At 44.8% G+C, this 17,741-nt stretch overlaps 1 protein-coding gene across 4 annotated transcripts; it reads left to right on the top strand.

The window, feature by feature from the left end:
- The first annotated feature begins 1,566 nt into the window (after positions 1 to 1,566).
- Positions 1,567 to 16,378, top strand: LOC133414865 (MICAL-like protein 1). Of its 4 annotated transcripts, XM_061700547.1 has the most exons (16): positions 1,983 to 2,067; positions 2,187 to 2,275; positions 2,428 to 2,476; positions 4,417 to 4,558; positions 5,473 to 5,519; positions 5,596 to 5,738; positions 5,861 to 6,390; positions 8,853 to 8,913; positions 9,122 to 9,551; positions 9,716 to 9,838; positions 9,953 to 10,079; positions 10,173 to 10,263; positions 10,376 to 10,449; positions 10,575 to 10,689; positions 10,771 to 10,817; positions 10,951 to 16,378. In XM_061700547.1, exons 2-16 carry the CDS (start codon positions 2,196 to 2,198, stop codon positions 11,055 to 11,057), a joined length of 2,166 nt encoding a protein of 721 aa, XP_061556531.1. In that variant the 5' UTR covers positions 1,983 to 2,067; positions 2,187 to 2,195; the 3' UTR covers positions 11,058 to 16,378. The 4 variants fall into 4 exon arrangements, with proteins under 4 accessions (XP_061556529.1, XP_061556528.1, XP_061556530.1 ...); XM_061700545.1 differs by lacking the exon at positions 2,187 to 2,275 and having other exon boundaries at positions 1,567 to 2,067; positions 9,125 to 9,551; XM_061700544.1 differs by lacking the exon at positions 2,187 to 2,275 and having other exon boundaries at positions 1,567 to 2,067.
- Positions 16,379 to 17,741: the final 1,363 nt, after the last annotated feature.

Below are 17,741 nucleotides of genomic sequence, written 5' to 3'. Positions count from 1 at the left end.
AGTAAAGTACGTAAAGGCAAGTCGAGGCGGATGAAGTGTAGAAGTATCAGATAGACTCGACTTGAGTCGTGACATATTTAATTATTGAGATTTTGACTAAAGAATTCTCATAAATATACTGTTAAAAGCCTAAATACCTTATAATATATGTATATATGAACTGAAATATAGCTTAGTTTGGTTCTTGACCGTACCAATGGTCGTAATTCTATGTTCTGTGAAAACTACGTCACTGTACCGGAAGTTTGACACATTTCTAATTAAAAGCTACAGTGAATTGCTATCAAAATCGGAACATTGCATTTGATACCTTTACCACTTTTTGTTTTAATCGAATGTTGTGGCTGCGAGTGTATCAAGCTTTTACTTTACTGTTTGACTGATCCACCAATTAAATTGAATTTGCAAACTTTCCCCACAAAAAGAATGCTCTTATCTTGTGGAATTGTTTTATTATTATTATTATTATTATTATGAGTATTATTTCTTGGGAGGAGAGAAGTTGTTATAATTTAACACCCCCCCCCCCCCCAAAAAAAAAAGAAGCTCATCGGTGACAGGACATGGGAATGTTGTAGAAGTGATCTTTTGAAAATGTAAATACTTGCAGAGATTTATTTAAATAAAGTCTTATCCACATTTGTTTCCTACCTTGTAAAATTATTAAGAATTATTGCGAGAGAACAAACGTGACCAGTCTCTTCATATATATTAATATAATTAATTTTTAATAATAGCAAATATAATTAAAGATAATTTAAGCACATTTGTTATTTCAGTGTGTGTGAAACTGGTAGTCTTTTGCATTAATAAGTACCCTAGAAGTAGTTCTGTTTCAAAAAGGTTGGTGACCCCTGGTACTGTATAAGGAAATTCTTTATTCTTAACTTTAAAAGGTCATTGGAATAGGGAAAGTTAAAAGTATATTATGCATAGCTAAATATTAATATATAAATATGGTTACTGTGCCAATTTTTCTATAGCACATTGGTATATGTGTGTAACATTATATTTTATATATTGATAATGAAGTATAAATTGGAGTTAAGAACAGATTTATGGGAAGAGTTTATTTTCTTCCTACTCCTTTTCGAACATGTAAATGATCAAGTATGTGTAAACGGTTCATTTATTAGTCATGTTTGTGTTGACTATTTCGATTCTGTCTTCAATTGTTTTTAAAAACGTTATCTTAACTTTGCCAAAGTCACTTTATTATATTTTATTAGTAATTGTTTATATTTGAGTGGTCGTATACCTGTTCGAAATAAACACGGAAAATAATAAAATTACAGGCAAAAGCACGCTGAAGACCTAACGAGTGACAACTGGCTCAAAGAATTGCCGGAGACAAATCACGTGTGTGTTTTTTGGACATACTTGGCAAATAAAGATGATTCAGATTCTGATTCTGATTCTGAACCAGGCGAACCATGGAAAATTCTAGCGACAGCGTTTTGTCTCCCCTTAGTGGCAGCTATTATGTGCTTTGCCGAGTGTGGAGCACAGCAAGATGGATGGACAGCCACTGAGGTTTTTTTTTTTTTTTTTTTTTTTTTTGTAATTACTTGCGGACCTCTGCTAGCAGATGAACCTGGGTGCGCACTACATTTGGACGTTTTCCTGTGGTTTGTGTTAAAAAGTGACTGCTGTGACTGGATCCTGACCAGCCAAGTTGCATTAATTCGGGATAACGCTAAAAATCGACTTTTGTAAACTTCCTCGTATGGCATTTTTCTCGAGATAATCAGTGCTAACGTGACTACCTGCACCGTTGTTTCCTAACGTCGGTGTACAATTGACAGGGCGTGTGCTAAATGTAGCCCTCGAGCTGGTTTCCGTTTCCCCTCCACGTTGTTGTGTTGATGTATTGTCACGCTGACCCACCCCTCATGTCATGAGGTTCAGTGGCACACATGACACGATGGCATCGAGAGAGGTTTTGCTCAAATGGTGCAGCCAAACATGCGCCACGTACCCACAAGTGGAAATCACCAACTTGTCCACCTCATTCCGAGATGGACTTGCCTTTTGTGCCATCATCCACAAACACCGCCCGGATCTGATGTGAGTAGTCAATGTTTGTGTATTTGTGGAGGAAGGAGCTGAAGTAGATCTGTCGGTGGGTGAGGTCCCCCCCAAAAACTCAATTTGTTCTAGCATGCTTTTTAATCTGGTTTTGACAGTGACTGCGAATGGGACTAATCTCTTCACTACTCCATAATCTCGCTCCTCGACATCTTCTCTTCCCTTTACAGTCAATAGGATTAGTGAGGTTTGCTTTTTTTGTGGTTACAATGAAATGGAGTGAACTAATTTGCTGTGTAATCTTTATAAGTATTTTCTTGTGCTGCATTTTTTGTGTGTTCCTTAACTGGCTCGCTTAATCTTTTTATTGACTTTATTGTTTCATTCACCTTGATCCAGAGATTTCAGATCTCTCTCCAGAGACAATGTTTATGAAAACAACCAACTGGTGAGTCATTTGCACACATTGGAAGCATGTGTCCCATTGAACAAACATGTAATACTGCACAGCAGTGATTCCCAAGCAGTGTATGTGTACGTATGGTGACAGACAAAACAATGACATGTTTTTCCATTAGATAGCAGAAGGCACATTATCAACCTGTGTATCCACTTTTTGTGAAGTTTATGTTTGGTGGTTTGCTATTAGATATTTTCTAATGTAAAATTACTAAAGTATGTACCTTGGTATGGGAAACACTGCTTTACAATACAGTGAGTACGGAAAGTATACAGAGACCCCCTTAAAATTTTCACTCTTTGTTGCTAAAATCATTGTTCTTTATTTTCCCTCATTACTGCACACACAGCACCCCATGTTGACAGAGAAAAACGGAATTGTTGAATTTTTTGCAGCTTTATTAAAAAAGAAAAACTAAAATATCACACAGCCATAAGTATTCAGACCCTTTGCTGTGACACTCATATTTTTATCTCTGGTGCTGTCCATTTCTTCTAATCATCCTTGAGATGGTTCGACACCTTCATTGGAGTCCAGCTGTGTTTGATTATACTGATTGGACTTGATTAGGAAAGCCACACACCTGTCTATATAAGACCTTACAGCTCACAGTACATGTCAGAGCAAATGAGAATCACAAGGTCAAAGGAACTGCCTGAAGAGCTCAGAGACAGAATTGTGGCAAGGAACAGATCTGGCCAAGGTTACAAAAAAAGTCTGCTTCACTTAAGGTTCCTAAGTGCACAGTGTCCTCCATAATCCTTAAATGGAAGACGTTTGGGACGACCAGAACCCTTCCTAGAGCTGGCCATCCGGCCAAACTGAGCAATCAGGGGAGAAGAGCCTTTGTGAGAGCGGTAAAGAAGAACCCAAAGATCACTCTGGCTGAGCTCCAGAGATGCAGTCGGGAGATGGAAGAAAGTTCTAGAAAGTCAACCATCACTGCAACCCTCCACCAGTCGGGGCTTTATGGCAGAGTGGCCCGACGAAAGCCTCTCCTGAGTGCAAGACACATGAAAGCCCGCATGGAGTTTACCCAAAAACACCTGAAGGACTCCAAGATGGTGAGAAATTAGATTCTCTGGTCTGATGAGACCAAGATAGAACGTTTTGGCCTTAATTCTAAGCGGTATGTGTGGAGAAAAGCAGGCACTGCTCATCACCTGTCTAATACAGTCCCAAAAGTGAAGCATGGTGGTGGCAGTATCATGCTGTGGGGATGTTTTTCAGCTGCAGGGACAGGATGACTGGTTGCAATCAAAGGAAAGATGTAAGCGGCCAAGGCCAGGGATATCCTGGACGAAAACCTTCCCCAGAGTGCTCCAGACCTCAGACTGGGCCGAAGGTTCACCTTCCAACAAGACAATGACCCTAAGGACATAGCTAAAATACCGAAGGAGTGGCTTCAGAACAACTCCGTGACTGTTCTTGAATGGCCCAGCCAGAGCCCTGACTTAAACCCAATTGAGCATCTCTGGAGGGACCTCAAAATGGCTGTCCACCAACGTTCACCATCCAACCTGACAGAACTGGAGAGGATCTGGAAGGAGGAATGGCAAAGGATTCCCAAATCCAGGTGTGAAAATCTTGTTGCATCATTCCCAAAACGACTCATGGCTTTATTAGCTCAAAAGGGTGCTTCTACTAAATCCTGAGCAAAGGGTCTGAATACTTATGGCCGTGTGATATTTCAGTTTTTCTTTTTTAATAAATTTGCAAAAATTTCAACAATTCCGTTTTTTTTCTGTCAATATGGGGTGCTGTGTGTACATTAATGAGGGGAAAAAATAAACTTAAATGATTTTGGCAAATGGCTGCAATATAACAAAGAGTGAAAACGTTAAGGAGGTCTGAATACGTTCCGTACCCACTGTATATGAATGCACAGCTCCCTTAACAGTCTTGCTCCATAAACTCTCTGCTTTTAGGCCTTTGAGGTTGCAGAGACAAAGCTCGGCATCCCCGTGTTCCTGGTCCCTAACGAAATGCTTGCCACCGAGGTGCCTGACTATTTGAGTGTCATCACCTACCTCTCCCAGTATTACCACTACTTCAGTGGGTTATCCAATGGTGTGTGAGGAAGCATCTTTCTCTCTATTTGTCTCTATCTCTGTTTATATTTGAAGTCTTCATCAGATTGATTATGCTGGCAGTGAAAGAATAAGCACAAGGTACCGTGGATGTAAAGTCTAAACACCCCTGTTCAAATGCTAGGTTTTTCTGTGATATTAAAAAAAAGAAACGAGACCAAGATAAATTTTTTCTAAACATTTTCCTCTAAGGAAAAGCACACTTGACGAGGTGAACTTTATTTGGGGTAAATCAGTGGCACTTAAAATGGTGTCAGGTGTGTCCTGACTCCCATTTTACATGAGTATAAATGTGATTGGCTAATTCTGAACACAGCCACATCCCCAGTTATAAGAGCGTGTGCACAATTGTGCACCTACATGATCTCATTTGTTTATTTTTACTTACCCTTTGGAAAATATGTCTTTTTTCAAGTGAGTTGTACATGGTATAGGTCACATTAAGGGTGGAAAAAGTTTGAAATGATTTATCTTGGTCGAATTTTTTTATTTCACAAAAAACAGGGATTTTAACAAGGGTGTGTAGACTTATACCTACCATATCTGTCAAGCTGAGAGACACTTCCTTATAATTATGTATTTATTTAAAAACAAAATAAACAGCTGTGGGACATAGCTATAAGGGCGTGAACTCAAGTTCTGTACTTGAGTATACGTTTTAGGTACTGTGTGACAGTTATATTTCTACATAACCACAATGGAATATATTGTATTTTTTCATTACTTTATCTTCATTACTTTTATCATTACTTTTTCTTTCATCAGCTTCAAAATCCATATTTTGCATACAAATTGCCATTGTCACTTCCTGCTAACCTGCGGTCGAGCCGTGCTCAAACTAAGACATGTTGTGATCTTTATTCATCATTTACATTTCCTCTCTTGACTTTGCAGCTGGTACTTCCAGTTTGAGGTCATCACACATCAATTCATCAAACAAGGTTATAAAAGTGTAATTCTTGATTCACTCATTTTATCTGCATTTTCAAGTTCTCATGTTCATTTCTTTTTGTTCAGCGTTCGGCTTCTCTGCCTGCCAGCGAAAATAATCATTGTTCTGATAGAAGTCTACACAATGTCTGTCACTTTTGTATCGAAACTGTTCATCTTATTCAGAGACATGTAATCCACGGAGAGATCTGGCATCGCAGTTGTTTCAGGTAAGTGCACTCATGTAATGCTAACGTTTCCTGTCATTTTTGCATTTCTACGGGTTATTTTATAAAGGCATCGGGCTATTACTGAGTGAACACATTGAGACATAACAACCTTTGTCTTTCAGATGCAATGTGTGCCACTGCACCCTTGCAGCAGGCTTTTACACTCCAGGAAAGGATGCTGGCTGTTTCATTTGCTCTGACCACATAACAGATGGTGCAAAGAATCAAGCTGATGATGAGAAGTTTGAGTTTTGCGAAGATTGCATGTCTTTTGATGGATTGAATCTCATCAGTGTCCCTCAATACTCTGAGAAAACAAAGTCACGTGATAGACTGGTTTATGAACCACTGGAGATAGAGCAAACCGCACAGAATGAGTCATCTCACACACAGAGAAGCATGTCAAAGCCACCATCTCCTCAACCTGTCCCAGTAAGCGCTGAAGAGACAAGTGATGGCAAAGATGAATTGCCATCGGTTGTGGCAGGAAACTGCGAGCAGAAGGAAGAAGCAAATATTGAAGAGTCCTCGGAGTCCTCATCACCTTATGTACCAGTAACTGGAGGAAGTAAGCAGCTGGAACCCGAACAGATGTCAGTTTCCATCTCTGCACCCAGGAATCAACCTTCCCGCACAATGAGCAGCACCTCAGGTAAGGAATGGCAGATTTATTAGACGGCTGTCTTTTCATATTTTATGCATATTTAATGGAAATTTATTAGCGCTAATAAACATAAGATTGCCTTTTTCAGTATAACAAAGATCGATACTGTGTATAGATCAATAGGTAGAAATTATTAATAATTGACAGACATTGATTTTTCGCTGCTTGTATTAAATATAAAACCCTCATTAATGTACCATTATTGCTGTTATTGGGCCTTTTCTTGAAATGACTTTCTTTAAACTTCTGATTGGGTATTTATATTTAGATGTAGTCTGCCCCTCCTTGAGCTGTCACCTTATCGTGGTGTAGGGGTTTGAGTGTACCAATGATCCTCGGAGCCAAGTGGTCTGGAGCTTTATGCCCCTGGCAGGGTCACCCATGGCAAACAGGTCCTAGGTGAGGGACCAGACAAAGCACAGCTCCAAAACCCCCTATGATGACAAACAATTCAGGAAAACGTTTTCCCTTGCCCGGACGCGGATCACCGGGGGCCCCCCTCTGGAGCCAGGCCTGGAGGTGGGGCTCGAAAGCGAGCGCCTGGTGGCCGGGCCTGCAACCATGGGGCCTGGCAGGGCACATCCCGAAAGGGTAACGTAGGTCCCCCATCCCATGGGCTCACCACCTGTTGGAGGGGCCATAGGGGTTGGGTGCAATGTAAGCTGGGTGGTGGCTGGAGGCAGGGACCTTGGCGATCCGATCCCCGGCTACAGAAACTGGCTCTAGGGATGTGGAATGTCACCTCTCTGGCAGGGAAGGAGCCCGAGCTGGTGTGTGAGGTCGAGAAGGGATGACATGATGGGGCGCTGCTGACCTCAACTCGGGACGTTATGAGTCGGTGGGGAGAATACTTCGAAGACCTCCTCAACTCCACCGACACGCCTTCCCATGAGGAAGCAGAGTCTGGGTTCTCTGAGGCGGGCTGTCCTATCTCTGGGGTTGAGGTCACCGAGGTGGTTAAAAAGCTCCTTGGTGGCAAGGCCCCGGGGGTGGATGAGATTCCCCCAGAGTTCCTAAAGGCTCTGGATGTTGTGGGGCTGTCCTGGTTGACACACCTCTGCAACATCGCGAGGACATCGGGGACAGTGCCTCTGGATTGGCAGACTGGGGTGGTGGTCCCCCTTTTTAAGAAGGGTGACCGGAGGGTGTTTTCCAACTGTAGGGAAATCACACTCCTCAGCCTCCCTGGTGAGGTCTATTCAGTGGTGCTGGAGAGGAGGGTCCATCGGGAAGTCGAATCTCAGATTCAGGAGGAGCAGTGTGGTTTTCGTCCTGGCCATGGAACAGTGGACCAGGTCTACACCCTCGGCAGGGTCCTGGAGGGTGCATGGTAGTTCGCCCAACCACTCTACATGTGTTTTGTGGACTTGGAGAAGGCGTTCGACCGTGTCCCTCGGGGAGTTCTGTCGGGGGTGTTTCGGGAGTATGGGGTACAGAATCCCCTGATACGGGCCTGTACGACTGGTGTCGGAGCTTGGTCCGCATTGCCGGCCGTAAGTTGGACTCGTTTCCGGTGAGGGTTGGACTCCGCCAAGACTGCCCTTTGTCAACGATTCTGTTCATAACTTTTATGGACAGAATTGCATCTCTGCTTTTTCAGATGTGGTTCTGTTCGCTTCATCAAGCCGTGATCTCCAATTCTCACTGGAGTGGTTCGCAGCCGAGTGTGAAGTGGCTGGGATGAGAATCAGCACCTCCAAATCTGAGACGATGGTCCTCAGTCGGAAAAGGGTGGCGTGCCCTCTCCGTGTCGGGGATGAGATCCTGCCCCAAGTCGAGGAGTTCAAGTATCTTGGGGTCTTGTTCACGAGTGAGGGAAGAATGGAACGGAAGATCGACAGGCAGATTGGTGCAGCGTCTGCAGTCTTTCTATCGGTCCGTTGTGGTAAAGAAGGCGCTAAGCCGAAAGGCAAAGCTCTCGATTTACTGGCCGATCTATGTTCCTACCTTCACCTATGGTCACAAGCTGTGGGTTGTGCGCGAAAGAACAAGATCACGGATACAAGCGGCCGAAATGAGTTTCCTCCACAGGGTGTCCAGGATCTCCCTTAGAGATAGGTTGAGAAGCTCGGTCATCCGGGAGGATTTCAGAGTAGAGCCGCTGCGCCTCCACATCGAGAGGAGCCAGATGAGGTGGCTGGGCCATCTGATTTGGATGCTTCCCGGACGCCTCCCTGGTGAGGTGTTCTGGACACGTCCCACAGGGAGGAGCCCCCGGGGACGACCCAGGACACGCTGGAGAGACTGTCTCTTGGCTGGCCTGGGAACGCCTCGGGATCCCCTTGGAAGAGCTGGAGGAAGTGGCTGGGGAGAGGGAAGTCTGGGCGTCCCTGCTAAAGCTACTGCCCCCTCGACGCGACCTCGGATAAGTGGTAGAAAATGGATGGACGAATGTTGTAGTCTGCTCGAAGTGAAGCTAATTTTGCGTCATTGTTTATTTGCTTGTGCAGGCAGTTCCACCGTTCAAAGTCAGTCTTCCACTTTTTCATCCTCCACTTCTTCATCTCGCATGTAAGTGAACTGATTTTATGTTCTTTGCATTGTACTTAACACTTCCAACGTTGACTCTATGTCATGTATTGCAATGTCTACTTATGGCCTGTCTGCAGTAAGAATGCCCCCAATTGCAGGCCCTTGATGACAATTGTCTATGAAAACCTCTGATCTTTTTTTTTTTTTTTTTTTTTTTATTGTGTCAACACAATCTTTGTTGTTCTAGAAGGAGCGTTAAAAGTACTGTGAAAAGCAACCATCCATGGCTAGGAATCATCCATCCCGGACCTTGGACACAACTGCCTCCTGTTCAATCCCCTGGACCCCCCATGCATTCTAAACGTGGTCCAAATGGCCAGGTTTATTGGTACAGACCAAGGGTCCCACCTCCCAATCCTTTTAGTGGGGACCTGGACGAGGAGGATGTGGTCGAAACAGAGCCACATCTCAAAGACACTCACATTGGTGTTACCAGTCAACATGGTTGCTCAGATTTGGAGAGAGACATATCCCTGCCAACGACCTCCAATGTCCCACAAATAGTAAACAGTAGTCCCATTTTGCCAAGAAGTCTTTCTGTACCGGCTGTCAAATCTGCAAACCTACCTTTTGACATGACAGAGGATAATAAATCGCTCTCCGCATTACAAATAAAGGTATGACAGGAGATTCAGCTTCAAATTTAACCTTACACTTACTTTGCGTAAGTTATAGGTTATTAAATGGGTTGTCTAGGTAAAGGATGTTTTATGAAAATGAACATTACAGTATACATATTGTAAGTGTATATACAGTATCATATAGTAGTTCTTCATAACAGGTTTGCAAAGAGAAGGACCATTTTGATGCAAAAACGGAAATGCCCAAATCAAATACATGCCAGGCCCTCAGATCTGGACGGGCTCCTGCTCCTGGACATGGCTTCCCACTCATTAAAAGGAAGGTGCGATGCTGATTTGATCCTTGAATGTTTTCTCACAAAACAAGAAAGAATCATTAAGTTTGCTCACATGGGTCAGTAATTTGGATTACACGTTACATATTTGTTGTTTGACAGGTGCAGGCAGACCAGTATGCTTCTGCAGCTAATCTACAGGTGGAGACAAGACAAGTGAAAAAACAGCTTGAGACACTGGAAGAAAGAGGCGTAGACTTGGAGATAAATCTAAGACAGTGCAAGAATGGTTCATTGTGCATTCTGTTTTCAGTCAAATGTGTATCGTACACACTATGTAAAACACTGAGAGGACAATACTTATATTTCTTTTTAATTTTAGACAAAGAGGAAGAACGTCTGGTGACCGAATGGCTTGCTCTTACCCATGAGAGACAATTCCTGATGCGACGAGATACCGAGCTAGTTTATCTGTAAGTAGCTTTTGGGACTCTGGGAAAGTATGTTGTCAATGTGGACAGGCAAGTAAGAAACTTGCCTGTTAAGAAACATGTTAATGTTCAAATTGAACTGATTGTGTGGCAGGACTAAGCAGCAAAGATTGGAGGAGAAACAGGCAGATGTGGAGTATGAGCTTCGACGCCTCCTCAATAAACCAGGTGAGTTTAAATTCCCATGCGTGTCGAGTATTATGCAGTATGTACTGTATACAGCATGAGGCGAGACATTCTACCTTAACTTTGAGCTTTTTCTATGTTACACGCCATGGTCTTTATACATTCAGAGAGCGTCTGGAGTCAAGAAGATCGAGGTCGAGAGCAAAGTCTGATGGCCGAGCTGCTTGTCATCATCGAGCAGAGGAACCAGATAGTCAGCATTTTAGATCAAGACAGGAAGAGGTGCACTGAGAATAAACAATACCAGCATAGATTTCTACATTATGTTGAAAAAGTAGTCATGCAGCTTCATTTCCCAATTAGGGAGCGAGAAGAGGATGCAATTTCGGGAGAGATGATCAAGAACCAAGGTGAGAATATTATCATTTAATGACTTTAAAAAATACTTTAGGATATTGTCATATCATCAAGATTGATGCAAATGATTGCATTAATGTATGTGTGGATTTTTTGTTTTTTATTTTTTTCTGGATCACTCCTCAGAGATCCAGAAAGAAGGACTGAAAGAGCTCAAGAAGTCAAAAGGAAAGTTCAAGCCTTCAAAGGTCTTTAAGAAGCTGAACCAGAAAGACTCCGTGGACAAGAGCTGAAGATCTGTCGAGACTCCACAAGAATCAAAGCAAAGAAAAATTCCAAGACCACAAATTAAGTTTATCTTGTACAGTGGGTACGGAAAGTATTCAGACCCCCTTAAATTGTTCACTCTTTGTTTATATTGCAGCCATTTGCTAAAATAATTTAAGTTAAATTTTTTCCTCATTAATGTACACACAGCATCCCATATTAACAGAACAAAAACGGAATATTGAAATTTTTGCAGAATTATTAAAAAGGAAAAACTGAAATATCACACAGCCGTAAGTATTCAGACCCTTTGCTCTGTATTTAGTAGAAGTACCCTTTTGAGCGAATACAGCCATGAGTCTTTTTGGGAATGATGCAACAAGTTTTTCACACCTGGATTTGGGGATCCTTTGCCATTCCTCCTTGCAGATCCTCTCCAATTCTGTCAGGTTGAGTTGTTCTGAAGCCACTCCATCATTATTTTAGCTGTGTGCTTAGGGTCATTGTCTTGTTGGAAGGTGAACCTTCGACCAGTCTGAGGTCCTGAGCACTCTGGAGAAGGTTTTTGTCGAGGATATCCCTGCCCTTGGCCGCTTACATCTTTCCTTCGATTGCAACCAGTCGTCCTGTCCCTGCAGCTGAAAAACACCCCCATAGCATGATGCTGCCACCACCATGCTTCACTGTTGGGACCTAATTGGACAGGTGAGGTGCAGTGCCTGTTTTTCTCCACACACCGCTTAGAATTAAGGCCAAAAAGTTATATCTTGGTCTCATCAGACCAGAGAATCTTATTTCTCATCATCTTGGAGTCCTTCATGTGTTTCCTATTCAGCAAAGTCCATGCAGGCTTTCAGGTGTCTTGCACTGAGGAGAGGCTTCCATCGGGCCACTCTGCCATAAAGCCCCGACTGGTGGAGGGCTGCCGCAATGCTTGACTTTCTAGAACTTTCTCCCATCTCCCGACTGCATCTCTGGAGCTCAGCCACAGTGATCTTTGGGGACTTCATTTCCTCCCTCACCAAGGCTCTTTTCCCACGATAGTTCAGTTTGGCCGGACGGCCAGCTCGAGGAAGGGTTCTGGTCGTCCCAAACGTCTTCCATTTAAGGATTATGGAGGCCACTGTGCTCTTAGGAACCTTAAGTGCAGCAGAAATTATTTTTGTAACCTTGTCCAGATCTGTTCCTTGCCACAATTCTGTCTCTGAGCTGTTCAGGCAGTTCCTTTGACCTCATGATTCTCATTTGCTCTGACATGCACTGTGAGCTGTAAGGTCTTATGTACACGTTATGTCTTTCCTAATCAAATCCAACCAGTATAATAAAACACAGCTGGACTCCAATGAAGGTGTAGAACCATCTCAAGGATGATCAGAAGAAATGGACAGCACCCAAGTGCTGAATAAGTGTCACAGCAAAAGGTCTGAATACTTATGGCTGTGTGATTTTTCAGTTTTTCTTGAATAAATCTGCAAAAATTTCAAAAATGACGTTTTTCTTTCTGTCAATATGGGGTGCTGTGTGTACATTAATGAGGAAATAAATGAACTTAAATTATTTTGGCAAATGGCTGCAATATAACAAGTGAGTGAAAAATTTAAGGGGCTCTGAATACTTTCCGTACCCACTGTATGTACTGTATATTTTTGAAATGCTATCAGTATGCAAGTTTCATTACAGATATAGGTGCATCTCATTAAATTACATTATCGTGAAAAACACAATTTCAGTAGTTCAATTCAAAGACGGAAACTCATTACAGACAGAGTGATACCATTATTTTATTCATTAAAACCTGTAAAATAGTGTAAAGCTAACACAAATGTCACCTCTTCTTTTCCTTTGGGCTTGGCCCTTTAGGGGTCACCACAGGGCGTCATCCTTTTCCTCCTGCATCCTCATCTCGAACACCAACTGCCCTCATGTCTTCCCTCACAACATCCATCAACCTTCTCTTTGGTCTTCCTCTCGCTCTCTTGCCTGGCAGCTCCATCCTCATCATCCTTCGACCAATATACTCACTATTTCTCCTCTGGACATGTCCAAACCATCGAAGTCTGCTCTCTCTAACTTTGTCTCCAAAACATCGAACCTCGGCTGTCCCTCTGATGAGCTCATTTCTAATTTTATACAACTTGGGCACTCCGAGAGCGAACCTCAACATCTTCATTTCCGCCACCTCCAGCTCTGCTTCCTGTTGTCCCTTCAGTGCCACTGTCTCTAATCCGTACATCATAGCTGGCCTCACCACTGTTTTATAAACTTTGCCCTTCATCCTAGGAGAGACTCTTCTGTCGCATAACACACCTGACACCTTCCTCCACCCGTTCTAACCTGCTTGGACCCGTTTCTTCACTTCCTGACCACACCCACCATTGCTCTGGACGGTTGACCCCAAGTATTTAAAGTCCTCCACCGTTGCTATCTCTTCTCCCCGTAGCCTCACTCTTCCCCCACCACCCGTCTCATTCATGCACATATATTCTGTCTTACTTCGGCAAATCTTCATTCCTCTGCTTTCCAGTGCATGCCTCCATCTTTCTAACTGTTCCTCCACCTGCTCACTGGTTTCACTGCAGATCACAATGTCATCTGTAAACATCATGGTCCACGGGGATTCCAGTCTAACCTCATCTGTCAGCCCATCCATCACCACTGCAAACAGGAAGGGGGTCAGGGCTGATCCCTGATGCAGTCCCACCTCCACCTTAAATTCGTCTGTCACACCTACAGGACACCTCACCACTGTTCTGCTGCCCTCGTACATGTCCTGTATTATTCTAACATACTTCTCTGCCACTCCATACTTCCGCATACAGTACCACAGTTCCTTTCTGGGTACTCTGTCATAGGCTTTCTCTAGATCTACAAAGACACAATGTAGCTCCTTCTGACCTTCTCTGTACTTTTCCATCAACATCCTCAAGGCAAATAATGCATCTGTGGTACTCTTTCTAGGCATGAAACCATACTGTTGCTAGCAAATACTCACTTCTGTTCTGAGTCTAGCCTCCACTACTCTTTCCCATAACTTCATTGTGTGGCTCATCAACTTCACATCACCCTTGTTCTTAAAAATGGTCACCGGCACACTTTTCCTCCATTCCTCAGGCATCTTCTCACGCGCTAGAATTCTATTGAACAAATTGTCAAAAACTCCACAGCCACCTCTCCTAGATGCTTCCATACCTCCACAGGAATGTCATCAGGACCGACTGCCTTTCCATTTTTCATCCTCTTTAATGCCTTTCTAACTTCCCCCTTACTCATCATTGCCATTTCCTGGTCCACCACACTCGCCTCTTCTACTCTCCCTTCTCTCTCATTTTCCTCATTCATCAACTCCTCGGAGTATACTTTCCATCTAGCTAGCACACTGCTGGCACCAGTCAACATATACCCATCTCTATCCTTAATCACCCTAACCTGCTGCACATCCTTCCCATCTCTATCCCTCTGTCTGGCCAGCCTGTATAGATAATTTTCTCCTTCTTTAGTGTCCAACCTGCCATATATGTCATCATATGCCTCTTGTTTGGCCTTTGCCTCCTCAACCTTTGCCCTGTGTCGCATCTCAATGTCTTCCTTTCGCCTCTCCTCTGTCCTCTCAGTGTCCCACTTCTTCGTAGCTAACCTTTTTCCTTGAATGTTATCCTGTACTATGAGGTTCCACCACCAAGTCTCCTTCTCTCCTTTCCTGCCAGACGATACACCAAGTACTCTCCCGCCTTCCTCTCTGATCACCTTGGCTGCAGTGGTCCAGTCTTCTGGAAGCTCCTCCCGTCCACCGAGAGCCTGTCTCACCTCTTCCCGAAAAGTCATTTTACACACCACCATCCTATGCTGTCTAGCCACACTCTCCCCTACCACTACCTTACAGTCGGTAACCTCCTTCAGATTACATTGTCTGCACAAGATGTAATCCACCTGCATGCTTCTACCTCCGCTCTTGTAGGTCACCCTATGTTCCTGCCTCTTCTGGAAAAAAGTGTTCACTACAGCCATTTGCATCCTTTTTGCAAAGTCTACCACCATCTGTCCCTCCAAGTTCCTTTCCTGGATGCCGTACTTACCCATCAATTCTTCATCACCCCTATTTCCTTCACCAGCATGTCCATTACAATCTGCACCAATCACGACTCTCTCTCTGTCTGGGATGCTCAGAACTACTTCGTCTAGCTCCTTCCAGAATTTCTCTTTCACCTCTACATCACATCCTACCTGTGGGGCATAGCCACTAATCACAATATGCATAACACCCTCAATTTCAAGTTTCATCCTAATCACTCGATCTGATACTCTTTTCACATCCAAGACATTCTTAGCCAACTCTTCTTTTAAAATAACCCCTACTCCATTTCTCTTCCCATTTTCACTATGGTAAAATAATTTAAACCCTGCCCCTAAACTTCTAGCCTTACTGCCTTTCCACCTGGTCTCCTGGACACACAATACATCAACCTTTCTCCTAATCATCATGTCAACCAACTCCCGAGATTTTCCTGTCATCGTCCTAACATTCAAAGTCCCCACATTCAGTTCTAAGCTCTGTGCTTTCCTCTTCCCTTTCTGCAGAAGAACCCGCTTTCCACCTCTTCTTCTTCGACTTCAACCCACAGTAGCTTAATTTCCAACGGCGCTCTGCAGGTTGACGGCGCCGGTGGCGGACGTTGTTAACCCGGGCCACGACCGGTCTGGTATGGAATTCTTTGGATGAACGCTCATATTTGTTTGGCAACATTTTAAGCCGGACGCCCTTCCTGACGCAACCCTCTCCATTTATCCGGGCTTGGGACCGGCCTACAGTTTGCACTGGCTTGTGCCCCCCATAGGGCTGCATTGCTAACACAAATGTCACCATCTCAGGGAATTTGAGTATTGCATTACAGTCTCCATGATTTTTAATATACGCATTAGATAAGAGCTGACGTTCTGAAAAGTATGTTCCGATGTGTTTAATTAATCTGTATAATATGAGTTTCACTTTTTTGTCAGTAGAGTAGGCTTAATGTACTTTTCTACGATATTCATTTCTTTAGAGGCACTTGTATGTGAGAAAAGAAAATAATAAATATGTACATAAAAGTTCTCTGAAGTTCCATTTATTTGAATAAAAATTTCTAATTTCAGACAACCCCTCCTGGAAGCTGTCACCTTATCGTGGTGGAGGGGTTTGTGTGTCCCAATGATCCGAGGAGCTAAGTTGTCGGGGGCTTCACGCCCCTAGTAGGGTCACCCATGGCAAACAGGTCCTAGGTGAAGGACCAGACAAAGCACGGCTAAAAGACCCCTATGATGAAAACTATAAATGGATTTAGGTTTCCCTTGCCCGGACGCGGGTCACCAGGGCCCCCCACTGGAGCCAGGCCTGGAGGTAGGGCTCGAAGGCGAGCGCCTGGTGGTTGGGCCTGCACCCATGGGGCCCGGCCGGGCACAGCCCGAAAGGGTAACGTGGGTCCCCCTTCCCATGGGCTCACCACCTGTGGGAGGGGCCATAGGGGTCGGGTGCAGTGCGAGCTGGGCGGTGGCCGAAGGCAGGGACCCTTGGCGATCCAGTCCCCGGCTACAGAAACTGGCTCTAGGGACGTGGAATGTCACCTCTCTGGCAGGGAAGGAGGCCAAGCTGGTGTGTGAGGTCGAGAAGTTCAGACGAGGTATAGTCGGACTCGCCTCCACACACAGCTTGGGCTCTGGTACCAGTCCTCTCGAGAGAGGACTCTCTTCCACTCTGGAGTTGCCCACGGTGAGGGGCGCCGAGCAGGTGTGGGTAAGTTTATTGCCCCCCGTCTTGGCGCCTGTACGTTGGGTTTCACCCTGGTGGAGGAGAGGGTAGCCTCCCTCCGCCTTCGGGTGGGGGGATGGGTCCTGACTGTTGTTTGTGCCTATGCACCAAACAGCAGTTCAGAGTACCCACCCTTTTTGGAGTCCTTGGAGGGGCAGCTGGAGAGCGTTCCCGCTGGGGACTCCATCGTTCTGCTGGGGACTTCAATGCTCACGTGGGCAATGACAGTGAGACCTGGAAGGGCGTGAATGGGAGGAACAGAACCCCATCCGATCAGAACCAGAGCGGTGTTCTGTTATTGGACTTTTGTGCTCATCACGGGTTGTCCATAACGAACACCATGTTCAAACATAAGGGTGTCCACACGTGCACTCGGCACCAGGACACCTTAGGTCGCAGTTCGATTATCGACTTTGTGGTCGTGTCATCGGACTTGCGCCCGCATGTCTTGGACACTCGGGTGAAGAGAGGGGCGGAGCTGTCAATTGATCACCGCCTGGTGGTGAGTTGGCTCCGATGGTGAGGGAAGATGCCGGTCTGACGTGGCAGGCCCAAACGTATTGTGAGGGTCTGCTGGGATTGTCTGGCAGAATCCCCTGTCAGATGGAGTTTCAACTGCCACCTCCGACAGAACTTTACTCATGTTCCGGGGAAGGCGGGGGACATTGGGTCCGAGTGGACCGTGTTCCGCGCCTCCATTGCTGAGGCGGCCGACCGCAGCTGTGGCCGTAAGGTGGTCGGTACTTGTCGTGGCGGAAATCCCCGAACCTGTTGGTGGACACCAACGGTGAGGGATGCCGTCAAGCTGAAGAAGGAGTCCTATCGGGCCTTTTCTGCCTGTGGAAAAAGAAAAACCTGATGGGTACCTGATGGGTACCGGCTGGCCAAGCGGAATGCAGCTTTGGTGGTTGCTGAAGCAAAAACTCGG

The sequence above is a fragment of the Phycodurus eques genome, chromosome 16 (assembly GCF_024500275.1).
Source record: "Phycodurus eques isolate BA_2022a chromosome 16, UOR_Pequ_1.1, whole genome shotgun sequence".
Lineage (NCBI taxonomy): Eukaryota > Metazoa > Chordata > Actinopteri > Syngnathiformes > Syngnathidae > Phycodurus > Phycodurus eques.
This window is presented reverse-complemented; position numbering and strand designations above follow the sequence as displayed.

Excerpts from the sequence above, each read along its gene's own strand:
- LOC133414865 (XM_061700544.1), top strand. The coding sequence starts at position 1,898 with ATGAGGTTCAGTGGCACACATGACACGATGGCATCGAGAGAGGTTTTG. Across the intron at positions 4,559-5,472 it reads CTTCAGTGGGTTATCCAATG|CTGGTACTTCCAGTTTGAGG; the intron begins GTGTGTGAGGAA and ends TTGACTTTGCAG. Across the intron at positions 9,839-9,952 it reads TCCCACTCATTAAAAGGAAG|GTGCAGGCAGACCAGTATGC; the intron begins GTGCGATGCTGA and ends GTTGTTTGACAG.